Source organism: Mesitornis unicolor, unplaced genomic scaffold (genome assembly GCF_000695765.1).
Source record: "Mesitornis unicolor isolate BGI_N332 unplaced genomic scaffold, ASM69576v1 scaffold7816, whole genome shotgun sequence".
Classification (NCBI taxonomy): domain Eukaryota; kingdom Metazoa; phylum Chordata; class Aves; order Mesitornithiformes; family Mesitornithidae; genus Mesitornis; species Mesitornis unicolor.
Genome location: NW_010191647.1, coordinates 887 through 15,181, shown reverse-complemented (window position 1 = coordinate 15,181; position 14,295 = coordinate 887). Strand labels below are relative to the sequence as shown.

The 14,295-nt window shown below is 48.8% G+C and overlaps 1 protein-coding gene across 1 annotated transcript in view; it reads right to left on the bottom strand.

Annotated features, from left to right (window-relative positions):
- The window catches only part of LOC104542474 (otoferlin-like), a gene marked incomplete at both ends in the record, with an annotated part of 45,490 nt that overhangs the window by 31,000 nt on the left and 195 nt on the right, over positions 1-14,295 (bottom strand). Inside the window, one exon of the mRNA XM_010186805.1 lies at positions 10,689-10,900. Within this exon, the coding sequence (XP_010185107.1) occupies positions 10,689-10,900 (212 nt within the window). The remainder of the gene's footprint in view (positions 1-10,688; positions 10,901-14,295) is intronic.

Here is a 14,295-nt window from a genome sequence, read left to right as displayed (position 1 = left end):
AGGGGATCTGACACCAGCCCAAGGGACCTGAGAATGAAGCTCTGGTGGTTTTAGAGCACTGGTCCAAGACATTTCATAGAATCACAGCATGGTTTGGGTGAGAAGGGACCTCCCAGCCCCCCAGTGCAACCCTCATGGGCAGGGACACCTCCACCAGTCCAGGCTGCTCCAAGCCCCGGCCTACCTGGCCTTGGGCACTGCCAGGGAAGGGGCACCCACAGCTTCTCTGGGCAACCTGGGCCGGGGCCTCACCACCTCACAGCCAGGAATTTCTCTCTAATATCCAGTCTAAATCTCCCCCTTCCAGTTTAAAACCATCACCCCTTTTCCTATCTCTACACGTGTGATCTCTGCTCCAGCTGCTGCCCTGTCCTGAGAGCAGACCCTGCACACGTTGAGACATGGGGTATTGCTCCTGCATGTCGTGATCTGGACTTGGAAAGTTGCAGGGCTGCTTTCTGGATGGGGTATTGCTCCTGCATGTCGTGATCTGGGTTTGGAAAGTTGCAGGGCTGCTTTCTGACATCTGCTGCAAGCAAAGCACTGTGAGTGTGGGTCCTGTTTGCATCAATGACAGAAGCCCCACACTTAACATCAAGCAGAGATGTCTGGCACATGAGGATAAAAGATGCCTTGAGACATTCTGCAAAGGAGGGAGAGAGGATGAAGACACCTTGGATCAGAGCAAGGGATTGTCTGGGATTCAGCACTGGCCAAGGAGGATGCCCTAATAGGTATAAAAAATTAAAAAGAAAATGAAAAAGGTGTTTTTATCTCAAATCCTTGTCCCCCCAGCATGCAGCCTGCATTCTCGGCCACTGCTGTGTGCTGAGCTGCGTTCACAGGGACCAGACCAGTCCTGAGGGGCAGGAGCCAGAGCCCAGCATGGTGTGATGCAGTTAAGGCTGTTTCTCCCCAAACTATATCACTTTAGCACGTTGTGATGTGTGAAGCCATCTTGCTGGGGGCTCTTCCAGCTGGGGTGCTGCTGGCTTTCCTCCTCCTCACTTGTACCAGCCTAGCCTTCTCCTCCTTTTGTTTCCAACCATCTTGCCTGGTGTTGTGGTTTAGGGCTTTTCCCATCCAAAACCTACATGCAAAACACCGAGGCAGCCCACATGGGACATGATGAGCAGCCAGAACTCGTCAGCGGAGATGTAGTGCTGGATTTCAGCTTTGGCAGCACCAAAGCCTGGTCACTGGAGTGGTGGGAACCTGGTGCAGAGGCATCCATAAGAATGGACCATGAATGTAGGATTTGGTTCCTTTGATACCAACAGCATGATGTGAGCCCCTGGAGACCAACCCCCAAAAGCTCTGATGAAGATTTGAAGGCTGGGCACTGCTTTGCTCCATGGGAAGGTGGCAGGGCTGCCCTGGACCATTCTGGGGCTGGAGAGGGTCCATCCTGGGGATGTCTGCATCTGAATCCCAGTGGATTGAACAGGAGGAAAAGGAGAAAACTGGGTCTCACTGCTGGGAGGGGGGGGTGAAAGAAAGGCAGAGCAAGGAAGGAAGATGCCTGAGATCATAGGAAAGGTCATTTGCAAAGATGGGAGTTAAAACAGCTCCTTGTATCTGGTGACAGATGTTTTAGTAGCATTTGTAGTGATAGGACAAGAGGTGATGGTTTTAAACTAAAAAAGGGGAGATTCAAACTAGTTATAAGAAAGAAATGCTCTATGATGAGGGTGGTGAGACCCTGGCCCAGGTTGCCCAGAGAAGCTGTGGGTGCCCCCTTCCTGGCAGTGCCCAAGGCCAGGTTGGCCGGGGCTTGGAGCAGCCTGGGCTGGTGGAGGTGTCCCTGCCCACGGAGGTTGGACTGGAGGGGGCTGTGAGGTCCCTTCAACCCAAACCACACTGGGATTTGATGTCTCCAGGGCTATAAACTGGCTTGGTCCTTGACCCAGCTGCCCTGACACAAACCACCCATCTTCTGTGCAGGAACAGAGGTTCCTTGGGCTGGAGGAAGGACACCCAGGCACACCCAGGTCTGAGATGGTCTTGGTACAGCAGCAGGGAAGGGACAGGGGAATGAAGATGAGGATGGCCAGGAGAGGGTCTAGTGACAGCCCTCTCCAGCCACACTGATGCCCAGTTTTTAAATGCAGATTTCTCTTCTTTTTATTCTTTTGGTGTAATTCTGTCTCGGGTCTGGGACCTGTAACTGATTGAAATGGAAGGACCTTCCAAAGGAGCCAGGGTGTTTTTGTTCATATGAACAAGAAAATTCTCAACAAAACAAGTCCTTTTCTCTCTTTCAAAGGGATCATTCACATCAAAGTGCCCTTTGATTCTTTGCAAAAGCCTGAATGTGAAAGCACATCTTTTCATTCCTTTTTAGTCCTTTGTTTGATTCATGGTGAACTCCAGCACAGGTTTGCTGCAGTACAAGCTGGGCTCAGCTTTGCACAATGCCTCGGTGCATTGTGTCCCCCCATGCAAAATCTTTCTGGCCCCAGGGGAGCTCAGTAAAAGCACAGTCAATGGTAAAAATGCCAAAAAGGCGCTGCAATCTCTCTAGGGATTGGTCTTAGGGCTGATTGGTGTACCAATATTTCCTGCATCTTCCCCTTCTTGCTGCAAGCATGCATGGAGGCACCCAGCCCCGTTATCCCCAAAAACCTGCCTCTCTCTAACTTTTCCTTCGCTAATATTCACTAATCCTTGATTCCCTAAAGCAGGGACCCCAACCTGCTGCAGGGAACCTCTTCTTTCCCAGCCAGGACCCATGCACACCAAGCAGGGTGCAATGAGCATCCTGGGGCAGATGTGGAAGGTCCAGCTCTCATCTCCTGCTCTTCTATGCAGACAGAGCCCCTGCCCCTCTATTTTATAGAATAGAGTAGACTAGAGTAGACTAGAATAGAATAATCCATTTAATCTGATCTAATCTAATCTAATCTAATCTAATCTAATCTAATAATTTCAGTTGGAAATGATCATCTGATCCAACTGCCTGACCACTTCAGGGCTATCCAAAGGTTAAACCTCGTTATTAAGGGCATTGTCCAAATCTTCAGGAAGCCCATTCCAAGGTTTGACCACTCTCTCAATAAATAAATGCTTCCTAATGCCCAGTCTGAACCTCCCCGGTGCAGCTTTGGACCATTTCCTATCACTGGATCCCATGGTGAAGAGTTCAGCACCTCCCTCTCCAGGTTCCTCATCAGGAAGGGCAATGAGGTCCATCAGCCCACTTCCTCTGGCTGCCAAAATCACTACAGCTTCTAAAATAACCAGAGCTATCAGGAAAAAAGTGGAGCTGGCCATGTTGTGCCTGGGGAGGATGCTCCAGCCACCATGGCCTACAGGACCCATCCATTGCTCCCTCCACTCCTCTGGTCCATGGAGTATCAGGAGCACAGGAGCCCTCTCTGGAGCCCATAAGAAGAAGTGTTGCAAAGAGATCAGGATTAGCACCCTGCAGGACTCGACTAATTAAGATCCTTGTTAATTTTGATAATCCACTTAACATTCAAGTATAATAGAAATAAGGGAATAACGGCCTGTCTTTAATAAATACACAGGCTTACAGATCCAGTTCGTGGCATAATAAAAGCAGTTATTGCAATGCCTTAATTTGCCTATTTGGACCATCTGTAAGCACTTTTGAAGTGGAAATTGTCCCACTGACCTTGAGCCCTTTAAACATGAGGGGTGGAGAGGAAACCTCTGGTCTAGGGTCCCCCCTGATCCACTGGAGAAGCAGAGGTAGAGCAGATAGGAGACCCTCCAGTTAGGTCTTGAGGGAAGATGAGCAGGCTCTGAGGATGCCCCAAGGCTCTTTGTTTAATGCCAAATGGTCTCCATTAAATGCTGAGGGAGCCTGGGAAGGTGGCTTAGAAAAACACAATGCATATTTGGATGGCAAAAAATAAAGGCTGGTCTAGGGGATGGTCAAAAAAAAACCAAAGGTGGAGTTGGACTGTGCTGATACCAACTGGTTCACAGTCTTGGTGAGGTTAAATGCCAATAATGATGCTGTCATTGCATGAAAGCACCGTGTGTGCAACCGGAGGATGAGCCCAGGCTCCCAAGGGATCTGCTGAGAGTTGAGCCATAAGGAAGCATAACTGAGGGCTGTGTTTTAAGAGGAATACTTCCAACCAGGCAGCAGCCTCCAGCAAACTGCTGCCTGCAGGTCTATTGACTGCAGCTTCATTTCTTGGTGTGCTGTTTGTCTCTGCCTGAATCATTAATGGGGAGGTGCTCGAGGCCCGTGGGTATTTTTCCTTGCCATGGAGGAAAAATAGCAAAAAAAATTAAAAAGGAGCTTTGCATCTGCACTTTCTTGCCAGGAATTCTGCTGGGACTCATGGGGAGATAAAGCACAAACTGGTGGAGAGAAGCAAATCTGACATCCCTTGCTCACTGTCGTGTGAGAGCTCAGTGCTGTAACATCCCAAATGTCCCCACCAGCCTTCCCTAGGGTGCCGGGTACCTTCTTGGGCAGCCCCTGGACACCAAGACCTCCCCACCTCTAAGATATGGGAGGGAGGTGACCCTGGTGAGTTACCTGACCAGACCTCCAAGGTCTCCACATCTGCCTGCACCCAGATCTGAGCTTCGGTGTAAAACTGCAAAGTCTAAGCCCAGGCAGAAGCTCAGCAAGTTTTGGGCTATGGGTCAACAGCAAAGGTGTGGAGCCAGCTCCTTTGGTGGCCAACGTGTGATTACACTGTGAACTGGAAGTGAATTCAATCTGGAAAAAATCCCATATAACTAAAAGCCCAAAGTAGTTATTTATTTACTATCTGACTTCTTTTGCCAGGTGGATCCATGCTCTGACCTGGCCATTGGCTTGGCCACCAAAGGGAGGCGTTGGCAGTGGTGTTGTGTGATGGGAGCGATGAGGGATGCTGGCAGCTGCATCCTCGCCTGACCTCTCTGCTCCTCAGCATCAAGCAGCAGCGATGCCCAGGGATCATTCCTCAACTCCTGCCCAGCAGGGTCAAGGGATTTGAGTCACAACATCATTTGGTTGGAAAAGATCTTTAAAGTCATTAAGTCCAACCATGCCCTGTCCATCACTAAACCATGTCCCTCAGCACCCTGGCTTTTAAATCCCTCCAGGGATGGGGACTCCACCACTGCCCTGGGCAGCCCCTTCCAATCCCTGAGAACACTTTCAGGTAAGATATTGTTCCTCACATTCAATCTAAACCCCGCCTGGAGCAAAAATTTGGGGACTATTTTGACTGAAACAATGACTCATGACTGTAGTCATCATTTTTTCTGCCTTTTACTGTTTCAGAGCCAAACACTCACCTGTGCTTTCACTTGAACCATTTATTTACCCAATATGAACTTGTGTCTCCACCGTCTCATTCCCTCACTCCAGATTTTGTCCAGAAACCAAGGGAATTCACCTTGTGCAAACAACTTCCCTGACCTGAAGCTGTTGCTTTGGGCACAGAGGAGTTACAAGCACAAATAAGGTATTTCTCTCCAAGTTGTGTGTCTTCTGACAGCACAGGGACAAATATCTGGCTGCAAATATCTCTGATATAATCCCCACCGCCAGCACAGGTTTCCACCACGCGTCTCACCACCTCTATTAGGCTGCAGAGAAGCGTTTGGCAAGCCCAGCGTTATTTATATATCCCTCGTTGTTGCTGCTGCTGTTTTTCCCCTTTCAAGGTCTGTTTGTTTCCCCCCCTCCCTCCTTCTGCATCCCCGCAGGAAAGGGAATCAGCTGAATAACAAAATAATGGCTCTAATGAGGCAGGGGAGGAAGCAAACAGCTCGGTGGCGGAGACAACACTGACAGGAAGCCTGTGGAAATCTGGGCACATCTTTCCACTGCCTTCTTTCATATTCAAAGCCCTCCCAGGGGGACACGGAGGATGGAAACAGGCTGTGAAGACACAGAGAATTACAGGCAGAGGGGCTGCCAAGAAGATTTTGAGTCCAACCTCTTGCCCAAGGAGGATGAGTTCATTCCAAACGCTTCTTCAGATCTGCATCCAGGTTTTACTTAAGCATCTGTGGGGATGGGAGCTGAACTTCCTCCTGGTCAAACCTAGGGTTCCTGTCCCCTTATCCCATCATATCTGTGCCAAAATGATGAGCAGCTCATCCCAAACCTGACCCAAACCTCAAAGGAAAGGTGGAAGCTGGACTTGGCTTTGAATTTGGCTTCCTTGGCATAAAGGTTGGTGGTACCAATGGGAAGCTGAAAGTATTGCTCAGCCATGCCCTGTTCAGCACATGGATGATGGCTCCCACATTTGGGTTTGAGATGTTGGGGGACTCTCAGGCATCCAGCAGCCTTGTCAGAGCACTTGGACCATCCCTTCATCTCCAGGCATCCCAGATGGATCTACAACGTAGGGCACATGTGAGACAAGATGTGCTTCTGGTGTGTCGTATTCACTGGGCATGTACTACAACCCTGTACTCCTGCACAATGAAATTTGAAGTTTGAGTGCAAACTCCCTGCCTTTGAAGCCAAACTCCCTGCCCTTGAAGCCAAACTCCCTGGCACCCATCGCACCCATTTTAGGGCTTCCTTTTCCAAAGAAAAGGTTAGGATAGGCAGTCCCTAACCTGCCTATGGCTGTTGTACCTCCTGACCCTGCCTGGGGGTGGTTTGGGTCAGTGCTAGGCAGCCAAAACCTTCTCAGAGACCGTCGTAATAATTTATTAAGGTTATGGGCACTTCAGGTGCTTGGCCTGGCACTTTCTAATTAATCGGACCTGAGAGAGGTGTTTACCAGCATGGATGTGGCCATAAATTCCCATGATGGAGAGTCAATATCTTCCTGCAAGTGAAGCTTGAGGCACTCAGTGACAGGCTGCTATGAGAAGGGAGCTCCCCAGAAATGCCGTGTGTAGGAACAACCAACCTCATGGGCTTTCTGCCATCACTGCACCCACATGGGTTGAGGAGTGACCCCCCTCCAAAAAAAATGCTCTTTCTTTTGCTTGAGCTGCTTGGGTTGGCCCCTGAGTTTTACCTGAGCTTCTTGTTATTGCAGCACCTCCCCAAACTCTTTCTGGCACATGATGAGGGACAACTCACAGCACTGCACAGCAAGAAGAGTCACTGCAAATGGAAATCAGATCCTCATGCACATCACAAGGGCCTCTCCCCCATGCACTGAATGTGGCTGGTCGCTGGTTCTGTGCCTGATGAGTGATGGGACCTGGAGAAGGAAGGGGGCTCCAAGCAGAGGCAGTTACCCCAGTTGCAGCCTCACCCCAAGGCCCTTTCTCCATCCTGGATCCCAGCACCCCTGAGCATCCTTTGCAAGGATGTTTTTCCAGCTTCTCCATCGCTTGTCCTGCAGCTAAGAAATGGGAATCCAGGGGCAACACTCATGGGATATCCACAGGGACAAGGCAAGAACAACACAGCACCGCAAACCCCACGGCCACCAGCACGAGTGGGTGCTGACTGGCCCCCTACCTTGTGTTGAGGGATCCCTGGCTAAGGGTGTCCCCCTCTCCCAAAAGTTCATCTTCGCTGTGGTAATACATCTCGTCCTCTTCCATCCTGTGAGGGTGGTGACACGGAAAACATCAGCCCTTTCCCTCCTTGGTCCTTGTAAGAGCAGTGGTAGTAACATTAATGACCTTGGGGTTGACATTGGTGAGTGCAGGTCAAGACACAGCCCCCTCGCTCAAAATTACCTGATATGGGACAAGTCTCCAAACCTGAGGGCATGGGGGAGCTCCTTGGGGCAAAAGCGGTAGGTGAAACCAGTTTTAGTGCAATTGTCCACATGTAAACTTGCTTGGGACAGCAGGAGTACTGTACCTTGCTTTTTTTTGGCGCGATTGCTAAGGGGTGATCCTCCATCTCTTCCTTTTAAACCGGTGATCCAGGGCTGTGAAACAATGGAAAGGGGCTACAAGGGTTCTCCTGGCAGCACTGGATAGGATAAATCCTATGTACAAAGGGGTTTTCTTTTTAAAGCATCATGGATCTGAAGGAGAAACCGAAGCCAAATATCAAGGGATTTTCACCAAAATGTGACCAAGAACCACTGTCCCATCTGTGGACACAGTACAATTTCCAGATTTTACAGTGGTATTTAACCTCCTTCTGTCCCTGCTCCCAGTTCACAAATATTGCATCTATTTCAGCTCTCCAATGGGAAGGATTTCTCACCAACCATGTACAAACCAAGCTCAAAAAGCTCAGCAGCCTGCAGCCACGTCGCAGCTCTGTGCACCCAAGCAGGGATGCCCATCACCTCCTCTTAAAAAACACACACCCCCTCTTAAATATGCCCCTGGGGTGGAATCTGTCAGGCTAAATGGGGCTGTCCTCAACCTCCAGCTGAGCTGCTCATCTTAAACTTAGCTTTACCATCGCTGAAGATGTAATCCAGAGCCTCAATTCATCTGACTGCCTGCATCAATCACATGGAGTTAATTACACCTCTGGTGAGAGCAAAGCCACGTTCACATCGTGTTGCTGGCATCTCCAATGTCCAGGATGCTGATTTCCCAACCTATGGGGCTGACAGACAGACTGAAACCCATGGTGCCAGAAGGACGGATGCCCTGGCAGGATTTGACCTTGCCTTGCCATCCTCCTGGTATTTTAAATCCTTCAGCATCTTCCCTGTTCAGCAACATCGCGGTTCGCTGAGCTGGGAAACGGATCTGCACTTTCAATTTGCTTGAAAATTCACAGGTTTCAGCCCAATTCACACAGTTAATTAACTGCCTAGGAGTGCTGCGAGTGACTGGAGAGATCTTACCTCAATCTTGCGCCGTGGGGAGAAAGAATTTTGCTCTTATTTGGCCACAATAAAGTGCTAAACCCAGACAGAAAGCAAAACATTACGGAAACACAGAATTGCATAAGCTCAGCGTGGGGGATGTACGGCTGCGATGTAAATGTTAGGAAAAAAGCAGCTGATTCACATGGGTCTGTTTGGATTCCGACCTCTAGGCTGGGATCCTATGGACTGGAGGATCTTTAAGGTCCCCTTCCAACCCAACCCATTCAATGTGGATTTGGGAACACAAGAGTTGTCCACCATTGGGACTGCAGCCCTCGGACCAGGGCTGTGCTCATCCCAGGAGAGCAGTGGGTGTCATGAGGACCCAGCTCTGCTTGTCTCTCCTATAAAGTTTCCTTCCTTTACCAGTTTATTTCTTTCCATGAGACTTTTAGCAAGTTCAGGATGTGGATGTCTCCACTCTTCCAACAGAAAGAGGCCAATGAGTTCAAGAGCTACTGGAGTCGAGCCTGTCAGAGTCACTACAGTGGACAAAACAACTACAGAAACTATGTAAAACTGCCTCAAAATCTGGCTTAGCAGCCTGTGAACCCAATATATTCACACACAAAAGTATCATAGAATCATTTGGTTTGAAAAGACCTTTAAAATCATTGAGTCCAACCATCACATGTCCACCAGTAAACCATCGCCCTCAGCACCTTATCTCCCTGGCTTTTAAATCCCTCCAGAGATGGGGACTGCACCACTGCCCTGAGAAGCCCCTTCCAGTCCCTGAGAACCCTTCCAGGGAACAATTTTTTCCTCATATTCAATCTAACCCTCCCCTGGTGCAACTTGAGCTTTTAGACTTGAAAAACTCTGTTGTCTGAGAAGCTGGGTGAGGATTTGAGCACAGAGTTCAAAGCGCCTGTGATAGGACCTGAATCTGATCCAGTATCACTGAGGCCTCAGTGTCCACTCATGCCTTGGCCTCCTGGCTGCATATGAGATGGTGAAGGGGCTGTTCCTCCCAGCAAGGACTGAGCCCTGAGCATCCGTAAGCCACAGCTTATGACAGAACTGGTCCCAGTTTGCACTTCATTCCAATGAACAGCCAACAAAGCCAACTTCATCCCCAGTCCTGAGCCCTCTCCACCCATACCAGTCACTGGGCTGGGTTTGCAACTGGTTACAGTGGTTTTGTGTCAAGAAATGGAAGAACACAGTCCCTTGTTTTTCTGTAGAGCTTAGAAAGATGCGGGGGTGATGCTAAGAGCCCTTAAATGAATAGAAAATTGGTAACAGCATCCCTGGAGGTGTCCCCATCTGCCACAGCAGGTCCAATAGATCACCATGGAGGGAGCTTTGACAACGTCTGGGAAGCTGAGTGCTCATCTATTTGAGGGTTAATGCAGCAAGGGACGTGCCAGGGCTCATTCCTTCTGCTCCATCCCTGCTTCCTCCTCCAGCCTCTGCTGCACCAGCTGCCTTGCCATGGAATGTGCACGCTCATGATGATCCAGGCAGCACATGGACATGGGTCAGAGGCACTGTCACCACCACCTTCCAACCCGTAAGCATCCACACTCGTGTGGGTTTGTGTCTCCATCGAGATGTGAGATCCCACACTTTCACACATGTGGCTCTACACCTCACACGTGGCTCTGGTCCCATCCAAGACAATACCTGATTCACAGCCAGACCCTTAACCCTCTCTGAATCTCTACTTAATTACATCTGCCATATGCTACGAACCTCAACGCTTGCTGGGAGACTCAGCTTTGTGCTGGAGAGGTGTGGTGGAGCACCAAGGACCTACTGGCACTGGTGGGTGAACACTTCCAGCCCATCCTCACCTTGAGCTGTGATAATGCGTCTTCTGGTGGGCAGGAGATGCAATGCACCTTAGAGGAGCACTGAGGCAATGCTGCTCTTTCATCACAAGGCAGTCTCTCCCCATCCCTGCTGCCATCACACATCTCCAAGTGCAGAGCACCACATTACCTTCTGAAGCTCCTCTCTGTGGACTGCTGGTTGGATTTGCCTGGAGAGACGTCCAAGCCCTGCCGGTGGCTGGAGAGGAGGCTGTCTGTCTCCAAAGGGTACCTGCCATCCCCCTCTGAGTGGACACTGGGGGTCTCCAGGAACTCCTTGTCGCTCCATGCACCCACTGTCCCATCCAGAGCCTGGTACCTGATCTCTATGGAGATGCTGGTCTGCAACACACAAGGAAGACACCATCAGCCCCCAAGGGTGGCACGGGGAGGAAGGAAAGATCCTGCAAAATCTGCGAGGCAAAAAGAGCTGTTGCATCATCTGGGTTGATCCCTGAACCTTACTGACCCCAAAATCTCTCCTTTTCTAGTTGGAGAGAAGGTCTTTTGCTTCAGGAGGTGGTCTGACCCAGCTCAGGCCTGGTAATGAACCTCCCTTCTTTTGGGGGACCTGATTGACTTGGAGCTGCTGGTGCATCCCAGACCAGCTACATTATATAGAAGAAACTCAGAAGCCCTGAACAGCAGACAAACCCTTCGAGCAGCTGAAAGCACCATGAGCAGATGAAGCCATGTCATGTTGGTGGGTTTTTCTCAGTGGAACATCACCTTGCTACGAATTTGTGCCCTGCTGTTGAGTTCCAAGCCCCATGGATATGTGATTCCTTGCTCCTGCCTGGCCCCATCCCATCCCCAGGCAGGGCAGGGTTTGGGAAGAGATGAGCATCACTGGGGAGGTTTGGGTAGTTCCTTTTGGGAAGGGGGTCTCTTGGCCTGGCCATGACCAGCGTGGCTGGAGTTTGAGGACGGGAAGGGACCTGGCACTGGGTCAGTCCAAGCTTGATCTCAAGTCTCTTCTGGATGACCCAAGAGTAAGGTCCTCTCCCTCTTCTACATGGCCATCCCCCACTTCCCCACCCAAGATTGCACCAGCAAATTTGGGGTTGGAGCTCCCAGACATTTTCCCTCCCAATAAAATCTCTTTGTGGATTTAAAACCCAATAAAATCTGTGAAAATTCATCTTGCTGCGAAGAACGGCTGGCACTACCTTTGCGTTGATGTCCAAAGTCCTTCTAAAACCACAGCTTTGGGCAAAGCAGCCAGAAAAATATCTCCGTTAAAAACATATCTATTTTGAATAGCAGAAACTGCTCTCCACCTCCACTCAGCTTCCACAGAGAAATTATAACTTACATTTGATGCACAACCAATTGATTTTAGACACCAGGATGAAATTAAACAGATAACAAACCAGAGCAAGAAAATTTATTACAAAATCTTTCTTGGTTTTCTTTTGTATGTTTAAGAGGGGGTACGGCATCCATGTCAAAGGGATGGCAAAAGGCTGTAAAATAGAATATACAGAGGATTCTGTGCATTTAGCAAATGGCAGCTCAAGGGGTGACTCAAACCCAGCTGGAAACAGAGCTTTGTGGCAGGTTTTGACTGATTTTGTTCTTCATATGGCAAAACAGACATTTGAGTCAATCAAAACCATTTGCCGCACTGTTCTGACCTCAGCAAGCTGTTTCGGGTGGTTTCAAAAAGCAATTGCAGAGGAGAGACAAATAAACGTTAATTTTTCACGTTTTCCAAAGCGCCTCAATGCCGCTGTGAAAGATATGCTTTTGAAATTTCATTTTAAAACTATATTTAAAGATCTTAAAAAAATCAATGAAAAATTATGCATTTAATACACTGAAAGATTTTGGTTTAGGCTGACTAAAATCATCACTTGTTTGAAGGGGAATTAGTAGGTGTGAGCTAAAAACCAAGAGAAATTCACGCTGGAAACAAAACCCTCAGTTTAACAGTAAGGAAAATTAATGAGTGGAATGATTCACCAAAGGGCTGGTGGATTGCTCTGTCGCTGGACATTTAAAAATCATTTTCATTAGGGTTTGTTTTTTTTTCACCACTTGAGATAATAACAAATCCTGAGCCGTGCCAGAGCCAAGCGACTGCATCCCAAAGAACGAGGGGCGCCGATGGTCCCAGCATTGGCTTTCCACATCTGTTCACCTCTGTCCCCTCGACACCTCTGACCATTTTTCAGCCCACTTCTACTTAAAAAACCCAGCATATTTCGAGTCCAGGAGAAAGTGGGTCACCTCTCCATGATGGCTGGCTCTGTTGTCCATCAGGACCTATTCCAGATTTATATTTCCACTTAAATTGCTCCACACGAAATGTCCCAGTCGTTGCCCTTTGGTTTATCTCTTCTAGAGGCTCCCTCAGTCCATATTTATCTTCTTGCTGGAGGAGTGAGTGGTTTGGAGAGGGAGCTGATGAAGCTGAGTTGTCTATACTGCATGGGAAAAGGGATCCGAAATCCTGCTGAGAGCCCAAAATTCAAATGCACTCCCTCAGCTCCCAGCTCTGGGTTGAACAGGGTTGAACCTGGGGCTAACATGATACAGGGGAAACGGAGGGAGGTGGCATTTCTGCTGACAGCAAACTCTGGAAACGCAGGATTTGTGCATGTGTGCATGCAGAACATGGGGGGATTTATTGTCTCTGAATAATAGAACCACTTGGGTGGAGAAGCCCTTTAAGATCATTGAGTCCAACCATGCTCTGTCCACAACTAAACTATGTCCCCAAGTGCCACATCCACACGGTTTGTGAACCCCTCCAGGGATGAGGACTCCACCACTGCCCTGGGCAGCCCCTGCCAGGCCCTGAGAACCCTTTGGGGGAGAAGTTTTTCCTAATATCCAATCTGATTTGCCTTGGCCAGGATGCCAAATTTGGTAGCAATATACAGTCATTTCTCCTCCATTTAGAAGCACAGCAAATCATTTGCTTTGACCTACGATGCCACTACACCAAGCTCCTGGCCAGGTTGCAAAGTACCTCCTCAATCCTAGGTCAGTTCATTCTAAACCAAAAAATGTCATAATTTTCAACATCAAGGTGTTGCATGTATTTACTTCTCATTGATTTTCCTTTCTCCCCTCTGTGGCACTGATGACTTTAAAAAAAATATGGGATTTTCTTCCTTTGGAGGGTCCCATGGTCTTTAATCAGGCAACATCTCAGCCTGATAAATGAAGAGAACAGCAGTACCTGTTTTCTCCAACCCCAAGATTATTGTTGCACCCCCTCCATTATTTCTCCCTCCTCAGGACTTTGTCCCTTGTACTTTTATTGGTTTAATTCCCCCTACCACCACAGCAGAAGCCTCCTGCTAATGAAACCACTCATCTTTTCATTGCTAATTGCTTTTTGTTGGCACAGGGGGTTACATGCAATTGCATTTTTCCTTTATGCTCAGTGTAGGAAGCACCTGATAAAGGAATAAGAAAAAGGGGGGAAGGGAGGGGAAGCTGAGTTTTTCCTTTTTAATTAAAACACCAGGGTTTTAACACCCAAGAAGATCAGAAGTAGCTGCATTTCCAAGCGTGTTATAAAACTCAGTCTCCATGGGAAACAGCTCCCGTGAGATGTGTTAAGCAGATGGAAACGCACCACATTACACAGCAGACAGGTAGCCTTTTCCTCAGCATCAAGGGCTTTGGATGAGGGGTGCAGACCTAGGCCGGGTGGTGTTGCTTCTCCTGGTGTTCCCCAAAGCTGAGGAAATCAGGCACAAACCACAGATTTCTCTGTTCCC